Raw genomic sequence first — 24,961 nt, forward strand, 5'->3', positions numbered from 1 at the left:
TGATCTGGAACAAGTTTCTTCCCCTGAAGGACATCATCAGCTAGAATCACCATCATCATCATCATCATCATCATCATCATCATCATTTCCTCTTATCCAGCTCCTGCCGGGTCGGGGTATTTATGGTACTTCTCCATCTTCCTCTTTCCTTCCACCATTCCTCTTCCACGATCTTGTAAGTACCATACGATATATAGGCTATTATTGTCACCACTCCCAAAGGCATTTTATACCTACTGCCAGGTGATCTTCCCTTAGACAGTACCTTTTTTTAATGTTTTTATTTTTTATTTCTTATTTTTAGCAATTTAATGTCTCATTAACTCAGAAAGGCTTTGGGCAGCAGTGGGATAGGAAAGAGTTAAAACTGGAAAGAAGGTAGCCCTGGCTTCAATTAAGGAATGGCCCATCATCAGCTAGAATATTTCACAAAATACATCAGATATAAAATCACATTAATAGACTGGTATGACATTAATTAAAATGCACTATCATACACAAGAACATTTAAAACAAAATAATTGCAAACTTGTCAAAAGTTCCATGTCATGATATCAATAATTATATAATTATATATGTATTGAAGAGGCGGACCATTTAAATACAATATTTAAGCTCATTCTTAGATATTCGCTACTTGATGTTAAAGTCAATATCGGTTTTTAACAAAAACAAAGCTGTTAAAACTTGTTACTTGTAACTTATACATGGAACAGATGCATATTCAGTGCTGACAGAAAACAATACCCAGTGACACTTCTGAACCTTTCTACTGTATCCGTCCATTCATATAAGAAAAATATAATGGAATTAAGGAGAAAATAGAAATCCTGAACTGTGTGAATCACTTTACCTGTATCTGCCACAGGAAATCCAGACGAGCTGTCCATTCCACCTGCCGTCCATGAATCACAACAGCCAACAAGAACATAAGCACATACACCACACTCAGTACATGCTGAGGAACAACTGACCTGAAATATTAGAGTGAAGTTCAGTCAAAGTAGGGAGAGTCTCAATTTGTACAAAACAGAATGAACAAATGAGCCAATAAAGTTATGCTCTACAATGGTGATGATAAAATTTAATGAAGGATGATGGTGAATTCACTGCTATTCATGATGATAAATAAACTACCTAGCTGATGTGCCTTCAACCAGTTTTGATTGGTTGTCCTCAACAACTGACTCCCAGGATAGGAATACTAGATGCTTTACGTCCTGTTACGAACATTACAGTCAGAATGGCAACTTTTAATAATAATAATAATAATAATAATAATAATAATAATAATAATAATAATAATAATAATAATAATAATAATAATAATGGTTCATGGTGTGGGTTACTCCAGTCACGTCCTAGTTTGCAAACCAGGAGCAACGGCTGAGTGGCCTAGTAAGTGATCCTGAGAGTCGGGATACCAGTTGCTATGGAATGGGAGTGGGCATGTTGGACATATTCTGAGTCATGGCCCTCCTTGTGTTCGGGTGGCTAGGACTATACAATCCACCAGTGGTCCCTAACCTGTTAGAGGAGAGATTCTCACTTGGACTTTGTGTAAGTATGGTAGCATCCTGCTTCACAAATCTACCGAGCTCAGAACATTTTAGGCAAGCCTCGGACCTACGGGAGTAATGGTGTCCCACTCCTGTTTGACATGCGAGGGCCTCCTTGGAAACAACTTGGCGAATGAAATGGAATTGAATGGGGAGCTATCAATATTAATGGGGCTGATGAAAGAAAGAAAGTAGAACTGGCTGAGTCAGCAAAGAGGATGCATCTGGATGTGCTAGGAGTAAATGATATTCGGTAAGGGGAGATAACAAGGAAGAGATAGAAAGTGTACTTGATGGGTGTTAAAAATGGAAGGGCAGTGTGTGGAGTAGGACTGTTCATCAGGAATACTACTGCACGCAACACAGTTTCTGTTAGGCATGTAAATGAGCGAATGATGTGCGTAGATTTGTCAGTTGGAGAAATTAGAACTAGAACTGTCTCTGTGTATTCACCATGTGAGGGTGCATAGGAGGATGAAGTTGACAAGTTTTATGAAGCATTGAGTGACATCGTGGTTAGGGTCAACAGCAAGGATAGAATAGTGCTAATGGGCGATTTCAATGTGAGAGTTGGAAATAGAACTGAAGGATACGAAAGGGTGATTGGTAAATGTGGGGAAGACATGGAAGCTAATGGGAACGGGAAGTGTTTGCTGGACTTCTGTGCTAGTATGGGTTTAGCTGTTACGAATACATTCTTCAAGCATAAGGCTATTCACCGCTACACATGGGAGGCTAGGGGTACCAGATCCATAATAGACTGTATCTTCACAGACTTCGAACTCAGGAAATCTGTTAGGAATGTACGAGTTTTCCACGGATTTTTCGATGATACAGACCACTATCTGATCTGTAGTGAACTAAGTATCTCTAGGCCTAGGGTAGAGAAAGTGAAATCTGTCTGCAAACGAATAAGGGTAGAAAATCTCCAGGACGAGGATATTAGACAGAAGTACATGGATATAATTAATGAGAAGTTTCGAACAGTAGACAGTAAGCAGGTTCAGGATATAGAAAGAGAATGGGTGGCATACAGGGATGCTGTAGTAGAAACAGCAAGGGAATGCCTAGGAACAACTGTGTGTAAAGATGGGAAACGGCAAACATCTTGGTGAAATGATGAAGTGAGAGCAGCCTGTAAACGTAAAAAGAAGGCTTATCAGAAATGGCCCCAAACAAGGGTCCAGGCAGACAGGGATTTGTACGTAGATGAAAGAAACAGAGCGCAATAAATAGTTGTTGAATCCAAAAAGAAGTCGTGGGAAGATTTTGGTAATAACCTGGAAAGGCTAGGTCAAGCAGCAGGGAAACCTTTCTGGACAGTAATAAAGAATCTTAGGAAGGGAGGGAAAAAGGAAATGAACAGTGTTTTGAGTAATTCAGGTGAACTCATAATAGATCCCAGGGAATCACTGGAGAGGTGGAGGGAATATTTTGAACATCATCTCAACGTAAAAGGAAATCTTCATGGTGGTGTTGCGAACAGCCAAGCTCATGGGGAGGAGGAAAATGATGGTGAAATTACGCTTGAGGAAGTGGAAAGGCTGGTAAATAAACTCCATTGTCATAAAGCAGCAGTAATAGATGAAATTAGACCAGAAATGGTGAAGTATAGTGGGAAGGCAGGGATGAAATGGCTTCATAGAGTAGTAAGACTAGCATGGAGTGTCCGTAAGGTACCTTCAGATTGGACAAAATCAGTAATTGCACCTATCTATAAGCAAGGGAACAGGAAGGATTGCAACAACCATCGAGGTATCTCATTGATTAGCATACCAGACAAAGTATTCACTGGCATCTTGGAAAGGAGGGTGCAATCAGTAGTTGAGAGGAAGTTGGATGAAAAACAGTCTGGTTTCAGACCACAGAGGGGCTGTGAGGATCAGATTTTCAGTATGCGCCAGGTAATTGAAAATTGCTACGAGAGGATTAGGCAGTTGTGTTTATGTTTCGTAGATCTGGAGAAAGCATAAGACAGGGTACCGAGGGAAAAGAAGTTTGCCATACTGGGGGACTATGGAATTTAGGGTAGATTATTAAAATCAATCAAAGGCATTTATGATGACAATTGTGCTGCAGTGCAAATTGATGGTAGAATGAATTCTTGGTTCAGGGTACTTACAGGGGTTAGACAAGGCTGTAATCTTTCACCTTTGTTGTTCGTAGTTTACATGGATCATCGTATGAATGATATAAAGTGGCAGGGAAGGAGTCAGTTACGTGGAAATATAGTAAGCAGTCTGGCCTATGCTGACGACTTGGTCTTAATGGCAGACATGAAAGTAGCAAGAATGATTGCTGGTACAAACAGGTGGGAACAATGGCAGGAGGGTACTCAGAATGAGGAGATACAGACTAAGGAATTAACTCTATGGATGAAGTTGTACGCATAAACCGGCTTCAGTGGTGGGGTCATGTGAGGTGAATGGAGGAGGATAGCTTACGTAGGAGAATAATGGACTCTGTTATGGAGTGTAAGAGAAGTAGAAGGAGACCAAGATGATTATGGTAGACTCAGTTTCTAACAATTTAAATATAAGAGGTATAGAACTAAATGAGGCCATAGCACTAGTTGCAAATAAAGGATTGTGGCGACATTTAGTAAATTCTCAGACGCTTACAGATTGAATGCTAAAAGACATAATGATCTATAATGATGTATGTATGTATGTATGTATGTATGTATGTATGTATATTATAATAATGAAAACAGTAACTACAACAATAATAATAATTATAATAATAATGTTTTACCATATTTATTCTGGCAAAGTTAGGGATGTACTCCCTTTCTTCCACTTAACCAGTCTTAACCTAGAACACTTAATAATAACTACTGATGACAATAATATAATACGATTAACAATAACAGTAAAAGCATTAATAAAAGTAATCACACATAAAAAACAAATCATATCATCTATATAATACACATCGTACATTAAAAATACAAGAATAAAAATATTTTAAATATTTAAAAATATGAATCAATTCATTAAAAACATTAAAACTATTTGCATAATGAGTACTATAACTACTACTTAAGAGAAAGTTTAGAAAATATATACATTTCTACAGTATACTGAGATTGCTTTCAATTGAGAGGTGAAAAGAAGGATTAGTAAGAATAAGAAGGAGAAGATCTGTGAAAGGAAGAGGGGAAATAATGAAGAGGCGATAGGAGGTGTTTTCCGGTCATAACTGGATGATTCATGCACGTTTACCTAGTATTTTGACACAGGCATGTTCAAAATCTGAGTTGCTGGACATGCTTCTGACGTCCACTGGTAAGAGTTTCCATTGTCGGGCTGTGGTAACAGTGAACGATTTCATGTAGATTGTTGTTCTGTATACAGGAAGGGATAAACACATGGTGCTGTAGGATCGGGTATTTTTGTTATGGTCTGTGGAGAGGAGCCTGATGCGATCCTGGAGATTGGCTGGTTGAGAATTTTTAAGAATATTATGCAAAAAGCAATAAGTATGAAGTGTGCGTTGTTCTTGGAAGCGAAGCCACCCGAGCCGTGTGTAAGACGTAACGAAGTCCACATATAAATCTTACGTAAGCATTCTGAGCACACTGTAATTTCCTTCCCCAGTCTACTCCTCGGTTGTTGTAAACTATATCGCAACAATCAAAATGAGGTAATGCGAGTGATTCAACAAGAATTTTCTTTAGTTTAAAAGGGAATGTGAATTTTAATTTACTGAGACAATGTAGCGTTAGGTATATTTTTCTACACACACATCTGTGGATCAGTGGTCGAGTTCTGGCCTCTGGGTCTAAATATTGAAGGTTCAAACCCAACAGAGGTAGTTGGATTTTTGAAGGGTGGAAAAAATTCCATTAACACTCCCGTGTCGCACGATGTCGGCATGTCAAAGACCTTTGATGACACACATGGAGCTTACCTCACAAAATTCAAAAAAGAACTCAGCCACAGACATGCAAGAGAGATATGGTTTACTCTCTCTAGGCCTACAGTAAAATTGAATGTCGAAATTGATGAGCAAGCAGCCAGTTTGCGTCATTAAAATGTTTGCACATGGTAACCAAGACCATACGACTATCATTTATGTTTTATTTTACATTGCAGACTGGACACCTGTTTGTGGCCTTTTGTACTTGAAATAGTCCATGCCACTGCCTCTGGAATATTAACTATTCTTCCTGAAACATCCTCTGTGTGACTTGTTCTTCTCCAATCCTCTAGTTGTTAGCTAGTTACCTGTGTGATTTACTCACTAGTAAATAAACAGGTGACATACATAATGATGGAATATTAAATGCACATTTCTGTAAGAAGAAAAATGTAAAGAATTTGTAGAAACTCTGAAATTTATTAGCTTAAAAATGAAGAAAAGAGATGAAACCAGATGATTCTCATAGAAATAAGGAAGAGATAAGGAGTTTTTCTGCTACATTGGCAATCCTGGTTTTCAAAGTAGAGTGGCAGATGATATTAGACAAACAATATACAGGGTCATTTACAAATTCTGACAGAGCAAGTTGTCCGTATGGTAAGGGGTGCGTAGCTGTGAGCTTGCATTTGGGACATGCCGAGTTCGAACCCCATCCCATTGAGGATGTCTGGGGTCTAATGCAGAGGACTCCGCAGGAAAGCATTTGTCGCACAATCTCAAGGGAGGAGCCGTTGATATGGTGCTCAACCTTGAGCCATTTGCATTGGCTATTATCATGTCGGCATATTAATTATATTACTGTAATGGCGTCTTGCCACTTCACTTCGTAAGAGTTAAAATAACACCATGTGTGTATGAGAGATGGCAGACATCTCGGTGTTGGTCACCGAAGGTCAAACTTCCTGCCACTTGGGGATCTTTTATTTCCTTGACTGTGTTGGTTTTGTTATTTTTGGGGACAGTAAGAAAAATGGCTTCCCTGCACATTGGAGCAGCGTTTCTGATTTATCAGAATGTTTTTAAACGTTCTAAGTGTATCTGCAACAACCTTACATTTTACTGTTTGAGTCCTTGAAAGCTCCAGGTATTTGTTGACTCTTTGAGAGCTCCTATTTAGTAAGTTATCTTATATTTAAATTTTGCTCTTTCATATTTTCGATATGCAATGTTTACTCCATTGTATGATCTTGGTACTTGATTGATATTACTTTTTTGGTTATGCGACGGTCCAGCATATACAGTATTATTGTGTCTGCTTTGTCGGTTGCCATGAACCATCAGATTATGATTGCCTTTCGTGTCATCGCGAGAACACTCTTGCCTTGTACAAATCACGGTCGTGATGGAAATACTTTGATACGCTGGATTACACTGTCTTGCTGTCGTATTCCTTTGCGCATGTTCCTGTGCCCATCTGAGTGACCCTTGGATGACCTTGGGGTCGCAATATTTATGATGCTAATTTAATGTTGGGTCTGTGCGCATTTTTGCATATCAGTGCCGGAATGTATGGCGGTGTGGGCGATTGAATGGGTGTGTTGGAGTACATGTATCATATCGATAACCCATTTCGAATATTCATTTTATCTTTTTATTCGGATTCTAGGCTTGTAGTTTTGTACCCGTGTTGAATTCTCTCTATATTATTTCTTTGTATTGCCTGCTCATTTAATTTATTTGGTCCCATCGTTTTTCGCTCTGTTCTGACCTCAGTCATTTGTTTTGTTTTGTCATTGACGAGCAAGATCATTTACTTTTCTTTTAACTTCCTGGAGTTCTCTGAACATATATTACCTTTTTCCTATTCCTTGATGCCGGGAGCAGATAACAAAGGTGAGGGATTGTTGAAAAAAGATGTGATGTATGCGGGTGGTTGAAATTAGTTTTTTCGAGGAATAACATATCCCCAGGAAAGTGTGACCTTTGTGGCTCTGTTTTACAACTACAAAAAATTACCCCTCAGTGCGATTGTGTGAAGAATTTCAAATTACCATACGGATTGCTCTCATGTTGATGTTTAATCGCACTATGTTGTGAATGACCAGGATACTATTCAAACGCCGGCGATTGTAATACGGGTATCTGTATATGGTATGTGCTCCAACCACTATCCTCCTTTTAATTCAATTCACCTTCCTTTAATTTTGTTTCTCCTTAATTGAATAAACATAGTTGTTTTCTAATTCCTATTTCATTCTAGTAGCATTTGGACTCTTATTTGCTGTAAGATTAGAGCTCAATTTTCAGCTCGGGGCCTTGGTTGTTGGCCTTTCCCAATCACGGTCCACGGGTTTGTATCCGCATATTATATTCCGCCGATGTTTTGGTTTTTATTGTTTATCGGGGAGTTTTCTTGCGAGTGGGGTTTGGTACAACCTTTGGGAAGAACTGGATCTTAAAGAAGAGTGCTTCCAGACTCCTGCTGGTTCTAAGCCCAACTGACTTGGAGCAGTCACAGAACACGAGGTTTGGCAGATCCGATACTGATTTGTGTCCATGTGTTTCATTTGCAGACTGCGACGTTAATTCTGAAGGCATAGTTTTATTTTCTTTCTTGTTTAGTCCTCGAGCACAAGGACAAGATTCCAGTGAATGAGTAAAAAATACTCATAACAAATATGTATGGCTCCATGGCTAAATGGTTAGTGTGCTGGCCTTTGGTCACAGGGGTCCCAGGTTCGATTCCCGGCAGGGTCGGGAATTTTAACCTTAATTGGTTAATTTCGTTGACACGGCGGCTGGGTGTATGTGTCGTCTTCATCATCCTCATTTCATCCTCATCATGACGCACAGGTCGCCTACGGGAGTCAAATCAAAAGACCTGCATCTGGCGAGCCGTACTTGTCTTCGGACACTCCCGGCACTAAAAGCCATACTCCATTTCATTTCATAACAAATATGATACTATCTTCCAGCAATGAGTAAAAGAAGAGCTGCTCGCAGGGTGGGTTCTGAACTATGCCAGCTCCCAATCGCTACACTTGACAGTTCAACCCAATGCCCCTCTACCTTCACAGCTAACACATGGCTCTCTGACTCACTTCATTTCTTTTTTAAGATTTCCCATTTGTTATTATTTGTATAGACTGAAGTTAATTCTCTGAGCACATTCTTTACTTTCTCTTTGGTTTAATTCTTCAGCCTAGAGCAAAAAAACTTAAAGGAATGAGAAGAGTACATCATAATATATTCTTACAATCCTTGATACTGCTGCGAAGATTCTCCCGTAAACCCGTTGTTGGGATTCAGCCAAAACATAACATAAAATATTGTCTGGTGAGGCATTAGTAATTATAATTTGCAATTTAATTTTGATTGCATTTTACTTTTTTGAATTCTGGATTTTGAATAGGGCTTCAATATTTTTCATTTGCAGTGACATGTTCTATGAGTCTGGCTCCTTGGCTGAATAGTCAGTGTGCTGGACTTTGGTTCATAGGACACTGACTTCGATTCCTGACTGGGCTGGAGATTTCAACTGTGTATTTTTAATTCCTACAGCTTGGGGAGTGGGTGTTTGTGTTAGTCCAAACAAATTCCTCTCATATTCACATAACACACCACACACTGCCAACCACCACAGAAACACGCATCAGTAAACACATCCCTCCGCGTAGGTTTGGCAGTGGGAAGGGCATCTGGCTGTAAAACCAGGCCAGATTCAAATGTGTGACACAGTTTGCACTTGCAACACCAGTGGGGAAGAAGAAGAAGAAGAAGAAGAAGAAGAAGAAGAAGAAGAAGAAGAAGAAGAAGAAGAAGAAGAAGAAGAAGAAGAAGAAGAAGAAGAAGAAGAAGAAGAAGAAGAAGAAGAAGAAGAAGAAGAAGAAGAAGAAGAAGAAGAAGGTGCTTATGTGTCCAATGAATTATATGATGCCAGTACAGGAACAATGGAAAGTTAGCCATATATTAGTGTAATTTATAATTTACTGCTGATTACATGTTACTTTTCTGAATTCTGGATTTTTTTAAAATTTTTTTTGCTAGGGGCTTTACGTCGCACCGACACAGATAGGTCTTACGGCGACGATGGGATAGGAAAGGCCTAGGAGTTGGAAGGAAGCGGCCGTGGCCTTAATTAAGGTACAGCCCCAGCATTTGCCTGGTGTGAAAATGGGAAACCACGGAAAACCATCTTCAGGGCTGCCGATAGTGGGATTCGAACCTACTATCTCCCGGATGCAAGCACACAGCCGCGCGCCTCTACGCGCACGGCCAACTCGCCCGGTAATTCTGGATTTTGAATGAGAGTTAAATTTTCTAAATATTTTTAGTGAAGCATCTACGGAATTAAATTATACCAGTAAAGATACAAATGAATGGTAGATATAACTATCAAAGTCAGTGCAGACAGAGGTTACAGGGAACTGTAGCTCTCTATACTCTGCACTGCTTTATTTCTAAATTGATGTTTTGGCTGATTTTGACTCTGTCTGGTGGTTATGCACTGAAACATAGACATCCAACCAATCCCAAGCTGCCATTCATATCGACTTATAACGGCGGAGTGTGATCTCGAAACCTAGTTGCCAACTCTAATATTTACATTCACCACGTGGTTAACCTATCTTGCTCAGCGTGTAAGGTATTCGGTACGGTTCACTATCTTTTGCATTTTCCTACAGAAATTAGTGTTTTTCATATTAGTCTTTACCATTCTCTAGTATAGTACAGTACAGCATGGTTTACAGTTTAGCACAGCATAAGTCAGTACTATACAGGTTTAATAGTTCATTGTATAAAAGTAGCTGTAGTTTTATTTACATCCATGTACTGGTTAGTGTACTTAGTTTGTGCGTGTTTAGCATGTCTCAGTGTAGTTTGGGAAAGACAAGTGACATGAAATTGACTCTGAGATCAGTGGAGTGTTCCCTTTGTAGGCCACAACCTCCTTCCTGTGCCAACCATTAGCGGTTAGTGGTGTGTTATTTCCTCACTCTCTTTTATTCTTAATAATGTATTCTCCTTTTAGTGTTGGATGTTGTTAGTAAGTGTAGATTTTGTGGATTTGTTTTCAATCCTGATTCATTAGCCTTTCTGAGTACGGTACCGGTATTACATTTTGCAAGGGCATATTGCATCAGCTGTTCTCGCGGTAGTAGCACGCTGGCAACAGACATACGGTCATGCTCAATTATTTTCTGAAACATCAATTTAGAAGTAAAGCCATGCAGAGTATAACATTCCTATTTAAAAAAAATAATACTTCTCTACAAATCTACACCTGATTAAAAACAAGAACAAATCTGCCTGCATCAAACACACCAAGTATGACAGTATACTGGACTCTGTCAAAGAAAAGTTTAAGTAGGGACGAGATATACTTGAAAGCTTTCTGAGAACACCTGGTTGATTCGTTAAAAATTAGGCTATCCAAAATCAAACTAATGCTACTGTATAATATTTTTCAAATAATAAAATTATAGACTTAGGCATTAGAAATGGCATTTACAAGTTTAAAAGTTTTTAAGTTACATTTAAACTGAGTCGACAATGAAAATTATGGCTTCCTTAGTAACAAAAGAAATGGTATTGTTCAAAGACAGGCAACCATAAGATTTGAAACTTAAAATGGTAAAAACAAACGGTAATAACTCACCCAACTCGCTGGTCGTAGCAATTGAAGAGCGCTTGATGAGACAACTCGATGAGGAGAATGTAGACAGTAGCCATGATGACGAGAAGTATTCCCTTCACCACGATTGGGAGACGCAAAAACACTGCTACAGCCAAGTAACCCAGTGTACAAGACAGTACAATATAATGAGGTAAAGGACATGCTCGGTGGTCCTGACTGAGAGAGTCCAGAGTCACATTGGTGGTTGAATCTAGTTTGCATGGCAACGGGACATCAGAGCGGCAGGTAAACTGAAACACAATAATGACGCCGTCACATAACTGACCAGTGTGTTCACATACTTCTACTGAAGAATACAGGGTATATCCTCGATGATGTTACAAACTTTCAGGGATGATGGAGGATGGCAAATGGATCAATTTGAGATAAGGAACCATATTCCAGAGGGGCCGATGAACTAGATGTTAGGCCCCTTTAAACAACAAGCATCATCATCATCATCATCATCATCATCATCATCATCTTCTTTCAGAAATTATAGAGTCAAAAGTTAAGCAAAATTTTACTCGTCTGCAAGTTCTGTAACTGGGTACAACTCCATTTGGATAGTGCTGATCAACGCACCACTTCAACCTGTAAACACAGACTGAAGTCTACAGTACAGACATCGCCCATCGATCACATCAGTACACAGTACACCATCAGCATTGGAGTAGAGTTATTATTCTAGCCTCTTGTGCTCGTCGGGATTATCTCCCTTATGATACTCTTAGCACATGTAGCGTACAGTACAGTCAGAGATATCAGACCGATTTTTGCTTTAACTTTTGACTGAGTGGTGTAGTGGATACGGCATTGGTCAATTCCAAGTTAATGGGTTCAAACCCGACTGAAGTCGGTGGCTTTTAAGGGTGTTTAAAGGTGACAACTCCATATCGTTTGCTTCCGGCACGTCACAGAACTGCTGCGGGAAGAAATTCCGACACTCCGGCATCTGTTAAGAGCGGATGGTTGCTAAACAACTCTGATTATTAATAACTTTTGACTCAAACGTTTCCAGACTACGGTTCCTTATCTCTAACTGATCCATTTGCCGTCCTCCATTATCCCTGAAAGTTTGTAAGATCATCACAGATATACCCTGTATATGAGTGAAGTTCATTACAGAAGTACAGGTTCTCAGGCTACTGGCAGGGAAAGGATGCAGGTACAGAAATTATACCTTTCTTAATGAAGAGTCTTTTTCCATCTCAAATCATATGAACAAGTCATTAACAATGATACGAGAACAAGTGGGTGGAGTTTAGAATTACCTAGTTCTGTCACATCATAATAATACTGCACAGCAGCTTTCAATGAAGCTGTACACATGTATATATGGCAACAGATATTTTCCCCATACACCAGGAGACATGCCAAATATCCTCAACAATGAATTATAAATTACTACAGTTTTTGTGATTAACATGTTATCTCACTGGAGTGCTTTGCCCCCAGCAGTTATCTCCCTGTTACCAAGCCGGACATATGCAATCGACGGAAAGGACTCTGATGAGGTTACAATAAAATCCGAAGTGAATAATTTTCATTCACTTTTAATTCTTATCATTGCTACTGAAAAAGTATCCTTGAAAACAGTCTATAGACCGTTATAATCCAAACAACCCTCAACACATGATATTTGTCACTTTCTTTCTTGAGAGTAAAGGTGTAGAGAGTTCTAATGTATGTTGCTGGAGATCCACAAACATTGTAGTAAGGATATTATCAAAACCTTACAACTCCCAACTCCATGAAATACCACTCACAATTTGATTGGGCCGATGATCTTCGATGTTAGGCCCCTTTAAACAACAAGCACAAGCACAATTTGATCAATATCATCAGTCACAGAGTGAGTAAATTTGCTTCCCAATCAATCAATCAATACTGATCTGCATTTAGGGCAGTCGCCCAGGTGGCAGATTCCCTATCTGTTGCTTTCCTAGCCTTATCCGAAATGATTTCAAAGAAATTGGAAATTTATTGAACATTTCCCTTGGTAAGTTATTCCAATCCCTAACTCCCCTTCCTATAAATGAATATTTGCCCCAGTTTGTCCTCTTGAATTCCAACTTTATCTTCATATTGTGATCTTTCCTACTTTTATAGACGCCATTCAAACCTATTCGTCTACTACTGTCATTCCACGCCATCTCTCCGCTGACAGCTCGGAACATACCACTTAGTCTAGCAGCTCTTCTTCTTTCTCTCAATTCTTCCCAACCCAAACATTGCAACATTTTTGTAACGCTACTCTTTTGTCGGAAATCACCCAGAACAAATCGAGCTGCTTTTCTTTGGATTTTTTCCAGTTCTTGAATCAGGTAATCCTGGTGAGGGTCCCATACACTGGAACCATACTCTAGTTGGGGTCTTACCAGAGACTTATATGCACTCTCCTTTACATCCTTACTACAACCCCTAAACACCCTCATAACCATGTGCAGAGATCGGTACCCTTTATTTACAATCCCATTTATGTGATTACCCCAGTGAAGATCTTTCCTTATATTAACACCTAGATACTTACAATGATCCCCAAAAGGAACTTTCACCCCATCAACGCAGTAATTAAAAGTGAGAGGACTTTTCCTATTTGTGAAACTCACAACCTGACTTTTAGCCCCGTTTATCAACATACCATTGGCTGCTGTCCATCTCACAATATTTTCGAGGTCACGTTGCAGTTGCTGACAATCTTGTAACTTATTTATCACTCTATAGAGAATAACATCATCCGCAAAAAGCCTTACCTCCGATTCCACTCCTTTACTCATATCATTTATATATATAAGAAAACATAAAGGTCCGATAACACTGCCCTGAGGAACTCCCCTCTCAACTATTACAGGGTCAGACAAAGCTTTACCTACTCTAACTCTCTGAGATCTATTTTCTAGAAATATAGCAACCCATTCAGTCACTCTTTTGTCTAGTCCAATTGCACTCATTTTTGCCAGTAGTCTCCCATGATCCACCCTATCAAATGCTTTAGACATGTCAATCGCGATACAGTCCATTTGACCTCCAGAATCCAAGATATCTGCTATATCTTGCTGGAATCCTACAAGTTGAGCTTCAGTGGAATAACCTTTCCTAAAACCGAATTGCCTTCTATCGAACCAGTTATTAATTTCACAAACATGTCTAATATAATCAGAAAGAATGCCTTCCAAAAGCTTACATACAATGCATGTCAAACTTACTGGCCTGTAATTTTCAGCTTTATGTCTATCACCCTTTCCTTTATACACAGGAGCTACTATAGCAACTCTCCATTCATCTGGTATAGCTCCTTCGGTCAAACAATAATCAAATAAGTACTTCAGATATGGTACTATATCCCAACCCATTGTCTTTAGTATATCCCCAGAAATCTGATCAATTCCAGCCGCTTTTCTAGTTTTCAACTTTTGTATCTTATTGTAAATGTCATTGTTATCATATGTAAATTTTATTACTTCTTTGGCCTTAGTCTCTTCCTCTATCTCGACATTATCCTTGTAACCAACAATCTTTACATACTGCTGACTGAATACTTCTGCCTTTTGAAGATCCTCACATACACACTCCCCTTGTTCATTAATTATTCCTGGAATGTCCTTCTTGGAACCTGTTTCTGCCTTAAAATACCTATACATACCCTTCCATTTTTCACTAAAATTTGTATGACTGCCAATTATGCTTGCCATCATGTTATCCTTAGCTGCCTTCTTTGCTAGATTCAATTTTCTAGTAAGTTCCTTCAATTTCTCCTTACTTCCACAGCCATTTCTAACTATTTCTTTCCAGTCTGCACCTCCTTCTTAGTCTCTTTATTTCTCTATTATAATAAGGTGGGTCTTTACCATTCCTTACCACCCTTAAAGGTACAAACCTGTTTTCGCATTCCTCAACAATTTCTTTAAACCCATCCCAGAGTCTGTTTACATTTTTATTTACCATTTTCCACCGATCATAGTTACTTTTTAGAAACTGCCTCATACCTGCTTTATCAGCCATATGGTACTGCCTAACAGTCCTACTTTTAAGACCTTCCTTTCTATCACATTTATTTTTAACTACCACAAAAACAGCTTCATGATCACTAATACCATCTATTACTTCAGTTTCCCTATAGAGCTCATCTGGTTTTATCAGCACCACATCCAAAATATTTTTCCCTCTGGTTGGTTCCATCACTTTCTGAATCAGTTGTCCTTCCCATATTAACTTATTTGCCATTTGTTGGCCATGCTTCCTGTCGTTCGCATTTCCTTCCCAATTTACATCTGGCAAATTCAGATCTCCCGCTACAATCACATTTCTTTCCATGTCATTTCCTACATAGCTGACTATCCTATCAAATAATTCCGAATCCGCATCAGTGCTACCCTTTCCCGATCTGTACACTCCAAATATATCAAGTTGCCTATTATCTTTAGAAATGAGCCTTACACCTAGAATTTCATGTGTCTCATCTTTAACTTTTTCGTAGCTTACAAATTCTTCTTTCACCAGAATGAAAACTCCCCCTCCCACCTTTCCTATCCTATCTCTACGATACACACTCCAGTGCCGTGAGAAAATTTCTGCATCCATTATATCATTTCTCAGCCATGATTCAACTCCTATTACAATATCTGGTAAATATATATCTATTAAATTACTTAATTCTATTCCTTTCTTTACAATACTTCTACAGTTCAACACTAACAATTTTATGTCATCCCTACTTGATTTCCAGTTCCCTGTTCCCGTATCACCGCTCCCTAGGCCATCCCGTTTCCCTGAATGTACCTCCCTATTAACCTTCCAAACAAATTTCCTAACTTATACGTACCACTGCGGTTTAAATGAAGGCCATCCGAGCGCAGATCCCTATCTCCTACCCACCCATTAGGATCTAGAAATTTCACTCCCAGTTTCCCACATACCCACTCCATAGTCTCATTTAAATCCCCAATCACCCTCCAGTCAGTATCCCTCCTACACAGTATTCCACAAATAACAATCTCCGCTTTCTTAAACTTCACCCGTGCTGCATTTACCAGATCCCACACATCTCCAACTATGTTGGTACTTATATCAGCTTGCCTTACGTTGTTGGTACCAACGTGAAACACTACCACCTTCTCCTTCCCCTCCTCCCTCTCTTCTACTTTCCTCAACATCTGCCTCAATCTAATTCCTGGATAACATTCTACCCTGGTTCCCTTTCCTCCACACACTTTCCCCACGTGTCTAACGATGGAATCCCCCATGACCAGAGCCTCAACCCTACCCACCTCATTTGATCCCCTCCCCTCCTGGTCAGCCCTATCTTTCCTGATAGCTGCAGAAGCTACTTCCTCCTCCCTTTTCTCCTTCCCATGACCCTGTTCCACCTGTCTTTTCCTATCCTCTACTCTACATTTCCCTTTCCTACCTTTTCCCTTCCTCCTACTTCCACGCATCTCAGCAATAGTTCCCTGTCCCTCATCTTCCCTCTGTTGTTCTACCTGGAGTGACTCGTACCGATTTCGCACAGACACCTGTCCTGAATTCTGATCCTGAATAGAGCCCTTGGCCTGCAATCTCCTTCCCCTTAGAACATTAGACCACCTGTCTTCTACAACTCCTCCCTTTCCTTCCCCTCCCTCTTGTACACCTACTGTAACCTGTACATTGTTTGAGGGAGTCATATCTTCCTTCCTGTCTTCTGTGAGAATCCTAATTATCTCCCTCAAACTTTCCAACTCCTCCCTCATACCCCTCAATGCCTCACCACACCCACAATAAGTACACTCGCACTCCTTAGCCATTCTTTACGGGGGGGGGGATTTTAAATTAAAAAATAAAATAACTTATTTGCAAAAAAAAAAAATGAACGGAGGGATATATTGTCTGGGATAGTACACAACAATAAGGTAATTAATATACGACTACACTACAATACTACTTAGTCGTGCTCTGTTTTTTTATCCTACAACCCCTAACAGGATAAAATCTGCTGTTAATTACTGAATATCGAAAGTAATACACAGGAACTACACAATTCCAAACTGCAATTAAGCCTATCCTAATTTCAACAATATTTTATTAAGAGTTTCTACGGATACCTCTACTACATCAGTACTACACAAATATTTTACAATAATAAAATAAGCACACTCAATTCTAATAGGATATTACTCGTATACTACTGTACAGTACACTACAGTAATTTTTAAACTACTTTCAGACGTATCCTAATTACGATACCGGTACCGTACCGTATGTCACTACTAAGCACAACAGAAATGAAATTTGCAAGAACTACTGTACTCAAAGATTACCAACGAAGCTAAATGCTTAGACAAATTATTATTAGTATTACGGTCTAATAGATATACACGAAAGATAACATACGAATATAGCAGGCAAGATACGGCACTATCTAAATGTACTGTATCTATACTACAATGTATCTACACTACACTACCCTGCGTTTGGTTAAATGCTTAAGTATCGAAAAGATTGCCGTACACGAAGAAAAACACGAATATAACTGGCAAGATACTATCTAATATATTATACCTTATCTTCACTACAATTCTACTGAAATGTGGTTATGTGATTATTACAGCTGGTGGATTACTATTATTTTCCCTACTCCACGGGACGGAGAAAAAAAAAGTGTCCTTAATTAGGCCTACTGAAAAATACGAGGTTGTCTACAATAATTTCTCAAATATTTCTATCAAAACTACTACTACTACTACTACTACTACTCCAGGGACTTGAACTGCAATTACTGGGATATATGAACTTTATTATTATTAGCTAACCGCTCACAAATACTGGAAGATCGAGGGAACGAAATATAAATTACGGATACTAACTACCTACTCAGAAGTACAAATGAATGGAATACAAGGTCAGCTGATTTTTATTTATATTTACTTGACTACACTACACCCTTTGTTCACGACTGTAGCCAACAATGCAATATTTGAATATGAGGAGCGACAATAATCAATAACAATACGACAGTTAACTATTACCGTGTAATCTCTTTAACTTCTTTTTAAATGGAAGTTTACAGGCGTATCGTGTTTTTTAATGTAGTAAATTATATTCTTCGCGATAATTTGAACGGATATCTATACGAAATACAGGAGAAGTTGCTGCAGAAGTTACGGTACTATTCCTTACGATAATCTGCCTTTGTAAGTACAACCAACGAACCTACAGATATTTACAAATATTTTTAAAGTTAATATTGTTACCTAAAGTGTTGCCTAAACCTAAATTCCAAACAAGGTGCACCTAGCTAGCCTACTTAACCTAGAAAACGTAATTTACTGAAGACCAACTGAATTACTTGTTACAAAACTTAAATAATTATTACTACTCCCAATTTCTACCAACAAGCACTAAACACCACTATATACACAGCACTAAATGAATCAGATATACACAAAATTAAGCTATTTCAATAGGTTTTCACTACTTTATCACTACAATAATGCAAGAGCTCTCTCAACAGCCAACCGTTCTCAAGCGCATCCATGCTGAACAAGAGAACATTTTTTTCCTTTAAATAAAAAATAAAAACAAAAAACACTTATGTAAACTAAATCTGTCTTATAAGTAGCATCACACATTCTCATAGGGGGAAGAAATAATAATAATAATAATAATAATAATAATAATAATAATAATAATAATAATAATAATAATAATAATAATATTTTTATTTATAACTTATCTAAAATACATTTGCAAATATGCAGTAGGATATTATGCATTATCTCTGCAATTATTTACACCTGCAAAGCACTTGATGTGCTTATCTGCCAGTGTAGTTGTTTCACATTTGTATACATTGTTGCAATCCTTACTGTTTACAACATTAATAAGGTATGTATATTTACATTAGCATTGTAATTTTGTCCTGTGGTGTGAGTTTTTGTTAATCCCTGAAAGTATCACTCAAAATAGGCAAGTCTTTGGTACATTTTTCATTCATGAACAAATATTTAAACTGTAATTTTATTATCTATGATCCATACTTTCACATGTTTTTATAGTTGATATTTGGTTTTCAAGTGTGTTAATTCTGAGGGCAACTTGTTCAAAAATTTAGGAACTACAACTTGCAGTGTTCTGGATCCATATTTGTTGTAGTACCTCATGACCTGAAAATAACTTATATGCCTCAGTCTTGTTCCATGTGTATGTTCATTTACAATTCTATATTGTGGCTTCCAGTAATTTTATTTAATTATGTTGTACATATAAAGTTGTTTAACTCTCATGAACCTTTCCTTCGGGTACATCCCTGTTAAAATAATAATAATAATAATAATAATAATAATAATAATAATAATAATAATAATAATAATAATAATAATACCCATGTGGGGATTTACCGGTTACCTCCATCGGGCGCGTCCCATTGGAATTGGGGAAGCTCGCTGGCTCTGCCGCCAGCAGAGTCAGAGGGTAGTAGGGAAATAAAATACCACCGTGAAAAAAAAAAATGGTCCCTTGCCAGGGTTACGGCGAAGACTGGTAAATGACCAGAAGCCAGAAAACATCTTGAGGCAACCTCTAGGGCTAACAACCCTAGCTGTAAAAGGATGGGTACCCGTCCAACGCAAAGTCAAGTCAAAAAGCATGATGGCACAACATTTCAAGAAACATACCCCAGGGGGTAAATCTTCTGATAAATCCCTCGTCGTGAACGCCACGGCGCATGAGTCTCGTTCGGATTCTGGGGGAGACTCGACATCATGCAAGAGACGAGTCGGAGCATCTCGGTGTACCCCGAAGAGTCAAAAACTCATGCCAAAATCTAAAACCTTTCTAGCAACTTTCAACATAAATTCACTTACACAAACTGGCAAGCTGAAAACCCTCACCAAAGCTCTTCACGAAAATCAGATATCCATAATGGCCCTACAGGAAACAAGGTACCCAGATGAAGAGATTTTTGAATCCGAAGGCTACCAATTTTTCAAGAGCAAAGCGCAAACGGGAATCCTCAATGGAGCTGTGATGCTTGGAACCGTGTTTGCTGTTAGAACCAAGATCCTTAAATCAGTTGCAAATTTCGAACCTGTGAATGACAGATTGTCTATACTCACAATTAAATGCGCGAACAAAACCTACACCCTAGTTAACGCACATGCTCCTACATACGATAAGAACAAGTCTGATCCAGACGAAGTTGATAAGTTCTGGGACCTACTGGATGAAAAATTAAACAAAATCCCCAAACACCATGTCAAGCTTCTTTTGGGTGATTTCAATGCCCAACTAGGTCGTGAACAGAAGTACAAGAAAGTTATAGGAAATTACCCTGCTCACAAAAGAACCAATCCCAACGGCAAAAGACTGGTGTCCATTTGCGAAAATCACAACCTGCAGGTCATGTCGACCCACTTTCGCCATCTACCCAGAAAGCAAATGACTTGGCGTTCTCCCGTCCAAGCTCTCGGAGAGTTCCAAATTGATAATGTTGCAATCTCCAGGAGAAACAGCCCTGAGATTATGAATGTCAAGGTAAAGAAAGGCATCAATGTGGCCTCAGATCATTATATGTCTCTTATCAAATTCAAACCAATTCCCGCAAACACAAGGAAGACAACCAAACAGATCGCACGCTTCGACAATGATAAACTTCGGCAAAGGGTCCAGGAGTTCCAGGAGAAGGCTAGACCAAATGACTGTCACTTTAACAACGCCAAAAGTCTCCTTGTTGAGGCCGCCAAAGACGTTGCAGAAATCAAGAGAAGCAAAAAGCATGCCTGGTGGAATGGTACCTGCAAATCAGTCCTCCAAGAAAGACTCAATGCGTGGAAACAGAACTACTCTACGAAATCATAAAATGATTGGGAAACCTACAAAACCCAATGTGCCCAAGCAGCTAGGGTGTTCAGAACTGAGAAACGTAAATACGAAAAATCTCTCATTGAAAAGATAGAACAAAACTTTAGGAAGAATGAAAGCAGAGAGTACTACAGAGCCTTCAAATGCAAACTCACTGGCTATAAACCACCATCTCTATGCTTTGAGCGAAAGGACGGCACACTGGTGACGTCAAATGAAGAAAATTGCAGCATTCTGGCGGATTACTTCCAGAATTTACTTAATTGCTCTAAACCGCAAAGCGCCATTGAGACCAAGGAACCCTTACTCAGGTACCCAGATTCCAGACCACCCGACAGAGATGAAATCAAGCACCACATTGCCCGTCTCAAAAATAACAAAACGCCGGGGGAAGACTCAGTAGTAGCAGAACTATGGAAATATGCCCCAGAGGAATCGCTTGATATCTTGTGAAAGCAAATAGAAGAAATTTGGAACAAGGAGACCCTAACCGAAGATTGGAAAATAGCTTTGATCCATCCATTACACAAAAAAGGCAGCATGAAGAACATCAACAACTACAGAGGAATATCTTTGCTACCCGTGACTTACAAAATTCTATCACTTGCCATCCTGGAGCGTTTGGAACCACAAGTCGAACATCAAACAGGTGAATACCAAGGAGGGTTCATAAAAGGTCGCTCAACAGCTGAACAGGTCCAAAATCTCAAAACGATCATCAGATATTGTACACTAAGGTCCAAGCAGTATGTGTCTGTCTTTGTGGACTTTAAGAAAGCGTACGACTCCATTGACCGGGAAGTCCTGCTAAACATCTTAAATTAATTTGGAGTTTATTTGAAACTGCTAGCATTAATTAGAGCCACCCTGACCGATACAAAATCCAAGGTGAAGTTCCACGGATGTCTCTCGCATTCCTTTGACATCAAAACAGGAGTCCGACAAGATGATGGGCTATCCCCGATACTCTTCAACTGTGTTCTTGAAAAGATCATCAGAACCTGGAGGGCGAGATTGATGAGCAAGCAGCTAGATGGTGTCAAATTAAGAAGCTATTTGTTTTACGTTGCACCGATACAGATAAGTCTTATGGTAAGGATGGGATACGAAAGGCCTAGGAGTTGGAAGGAAGCGGATGTGGCCTTGATTAAGGTACAGCCCCGACATTTGCCTGGTGTGAAAATGGGAAACAAGAGAAAACCATCTTCAGGGCTGCTGACAATTGGGTTCGAACCCACTATCTCTCGGATGCAAGCTCACAGCTGCGCGCCCCTAACCGCACGGCCAACTCGCCGGGTCAAATTAAGATGTTTGCCCATGGTAGATGAGGCAGTGTGTCGTCGTTGTCGTTGTCGTCGTCGTTGTTGTTAATACCATAAGGAGAATAAATTGACAATGTATCTCATTCATCTTTTACATAGTATTCCCCGCCTGGCAACTCATTCCTGCCACCCAGCTGACGAAAATTTCTGGGGAGAACAATGACACCTATGTGCATCCGTAGAAGAGAAGGAAGATATCCTGGCACTGGTGGAAGATCAGTTTGTAGTATTCGTGGTATAGCATGCATCTGTCGGTGTATGCACTTGGTTACATGTTATGAGTTATGAGTTGAGTTATGCGCCCAATGTAACTTTATGTACATAGGACAAACCAGATGCAGTTTCAAAACTAGATACTTGGAACACTACAATGCTTCAAAACATAGAAAATATTCCGCCATGAGCAATCATATGAAGGATACCAGCCATAACTTTACCATGATTGAATAAGACCTTCATATTATAAAACACGTCAACAAGAGTAAACTGATGACAGAGTTTGAAAACGCTTACATTTTTCTAGACCAGCATTATAACATTAATAGTAATCTAAACGATGTTCTTGACACAAATAGCCCATTAATTGAACAAATCCCTGAATTACTTGCAGTCTTCAACATAAATACAAATCATTTCATGAAAATATTTAATTATAAACACGTCAGCAATTTCCATAACGCAATAGTAGCCACTCCCAAGTCACCGATTCACGCCACACCCCCTCCGCCTACTCCTAATGTCCTCAATGCTCCGCCTACCTCCCCTCTCCTGACTCATTCTCCGCCTTCACAGACACACCCCTACAATACACGTAGCAGTAGAATAAAAACTGCCAGATCGTCTCAAACAACCAACAAGACTAGTCACCTCTCTGTCAACACTAGGGGTAAGCGTTGTTAAACTTCCACTCATCAATAGAATGTTCTCTATGCTTCAAAACTTACATTTATTTTCTTACACATTTCAGTTTTCAACACACACTACATTGTGAATTCTCCCACATCTAAGGCTTTATTGAACACCCTATTTGTTGAATCTACGCTAGACAGCTCGCGACTACAATCTATTACAAAGATTATTCTAGAAGGATAGACAACACTTCTATACTGATGCTTCAAGCGCCTTTTGACCTTATTACGCAACCACTTGGAGTCAACAACTCTACGGTATTCTACGTACCTGATTCTCAGTCAACAACGCTCGAAAATTTATTTTTCGACAATTTTAATTAATCCACGCTTCATTAATGTCGAGCAATCTGTACAATCCAAATGTATGTCAGATCATTATGACTGTCTCGTTCTACAAATAACTAACGTGTACTTTTTTTAGATGAACACTAGTATTCATTCCATGTACATATAATACTATGATAAATTCATTATTGAATTTTATTTGCATTTAAGTATTGCTTTTTCCACAAACTAGATTTTATGACTGTTTTATCTTGTATTAAAGCATGTATTATACTTTAATGAGAAACCCAGTTCAGGGCCCTGACTTAGCTTTAGATTAAGTATGGCTGAAGATGCTTACAAAGCCTAAGCGAAACATGTCCCATTTTAACATGTATGTAGTATTTGTATCTTAGACTTAGAGATTGTAAAGTATTGGAATGGTGGTTTTTAAATAAATTTGTTTGAAACTTTTACAGTATGCACTTGGACCGTGAATAGAACACTACGAGAAGAACTAATGTGCCCATGCCATATTCAAAGCATGCAGTGTGTCTCACCAGCCAACTATCAACAGTGCACGTGCTTCTGGTATTGATCAATTGATCAAGCATGCAGTCCAGACTTCCTGACGAGTGTGTTAGTGACCAATGAGGCTATTTTCAAACAGCAAGAAGTGTTTAATGTGCACAATATTCACAGATGGGTTGTGTAACATTCCCATGCTGAGCATCAGGACAACTTCCAGCTGTGGATATCAATATTTTGATGGCTATTGTAGGACATTGGTTACTTAGACCAGTCATTTCACCTGCACAGTTGAACAGTGTGATTAAGAGATCCTCGCAAGTACTTTACCACACTTGCCGGAGGACGTATCATTGTAAATGTGGTGAACCATTTGGTTTTTACACAATGGTGCTCCAGTGCATGTAAGCCATGTATATCCTGAGCATTTGAATTAGGCATTTCCTGTTCAGTGGACAGGATGATACTGAACCGTATCAGATCACAGTCCAACTGAACTAATTTAACACTGTGGAGCACTCTGAATTTACCACTGAGGAATGAGCTTAGGAACGCTGGGTGACCGTGGGGTTAAACGTGTCACACCCATAGCAAGCAAGGTGCGGCGTTTTTCCCTGAGATGAACCAAGGCAGGATGCCATGATTTTACTTGTGTGAACCTGTTGATAGCATGGGTATGCGAATAGAAGCGAGAGTCAGCACACAGTAGGCAAGAGAGAGAGCGAGTGATGTGAAAGCAGTTAACTACTGAACAACGTCAGGTTGCCATCTAACACGAAATATCCATGCCTGGATAATTTGTATTTGATCTTGTACCTTAGTCACGGAGCCATATCCTACAGATCCAAGATAAGGACAATTCCTTGTTATATATTCGAAGGACCATGAACCATTAAAATGATGTAACTGTGTGCGTTTTGTTTATTTCAGACTTCTTCGAAAGATCTGTTGTGAGGTAGCTGACCGATCACAAAAGGAAGGTTAGTGTATCTCAGG

At 39.1% G+C, this 24,961-nt stretch overlaps 1 protein-coding gene across 1 annotated transcript in view; it reads right to left on the minus strand.

Annotated features, from left to right (window-relative positions):
- The window catches only part of rut (rutabaga), a 1,268,721-nt gene that overhangs the window by 187,271 nt on the left and 1,056,489 nt on the right, over window positions 1-24,961 (minus strand). The window contains exons 17-18 of the mRNA XM_068226417.1: window positions 11,083-11,351; window positions 854-974 (exon numbers count right to left, since the gene is read on the minus strand). Coding sequence (XP_068082518.1) covers window positions 854-974; window positions 11,083-11,351 — 390 coding nt within the window. The remainder of the gene's footprint in view (window positions 1-853; window positions 975-11,082; window positions 11,352-24,961) is intronic.

The sequence above is a fragment of the Anabrus simplex genome, chromosome 2 (assembly GCF_040414725.1).
Source record: "Anabrus simplex isolate iqAnaSimp1 chromosome 2, ASM4041472v1, whole genome shotgun sequence".
In the NCBI taxonomy this organism is placed as follows: domain Eukaryota; kingdom Metazoa; phylum Arthropoda; class Insecta; order Orthoptera; family Tettigoniidae; genus Anabrus; species Anabrus simplex.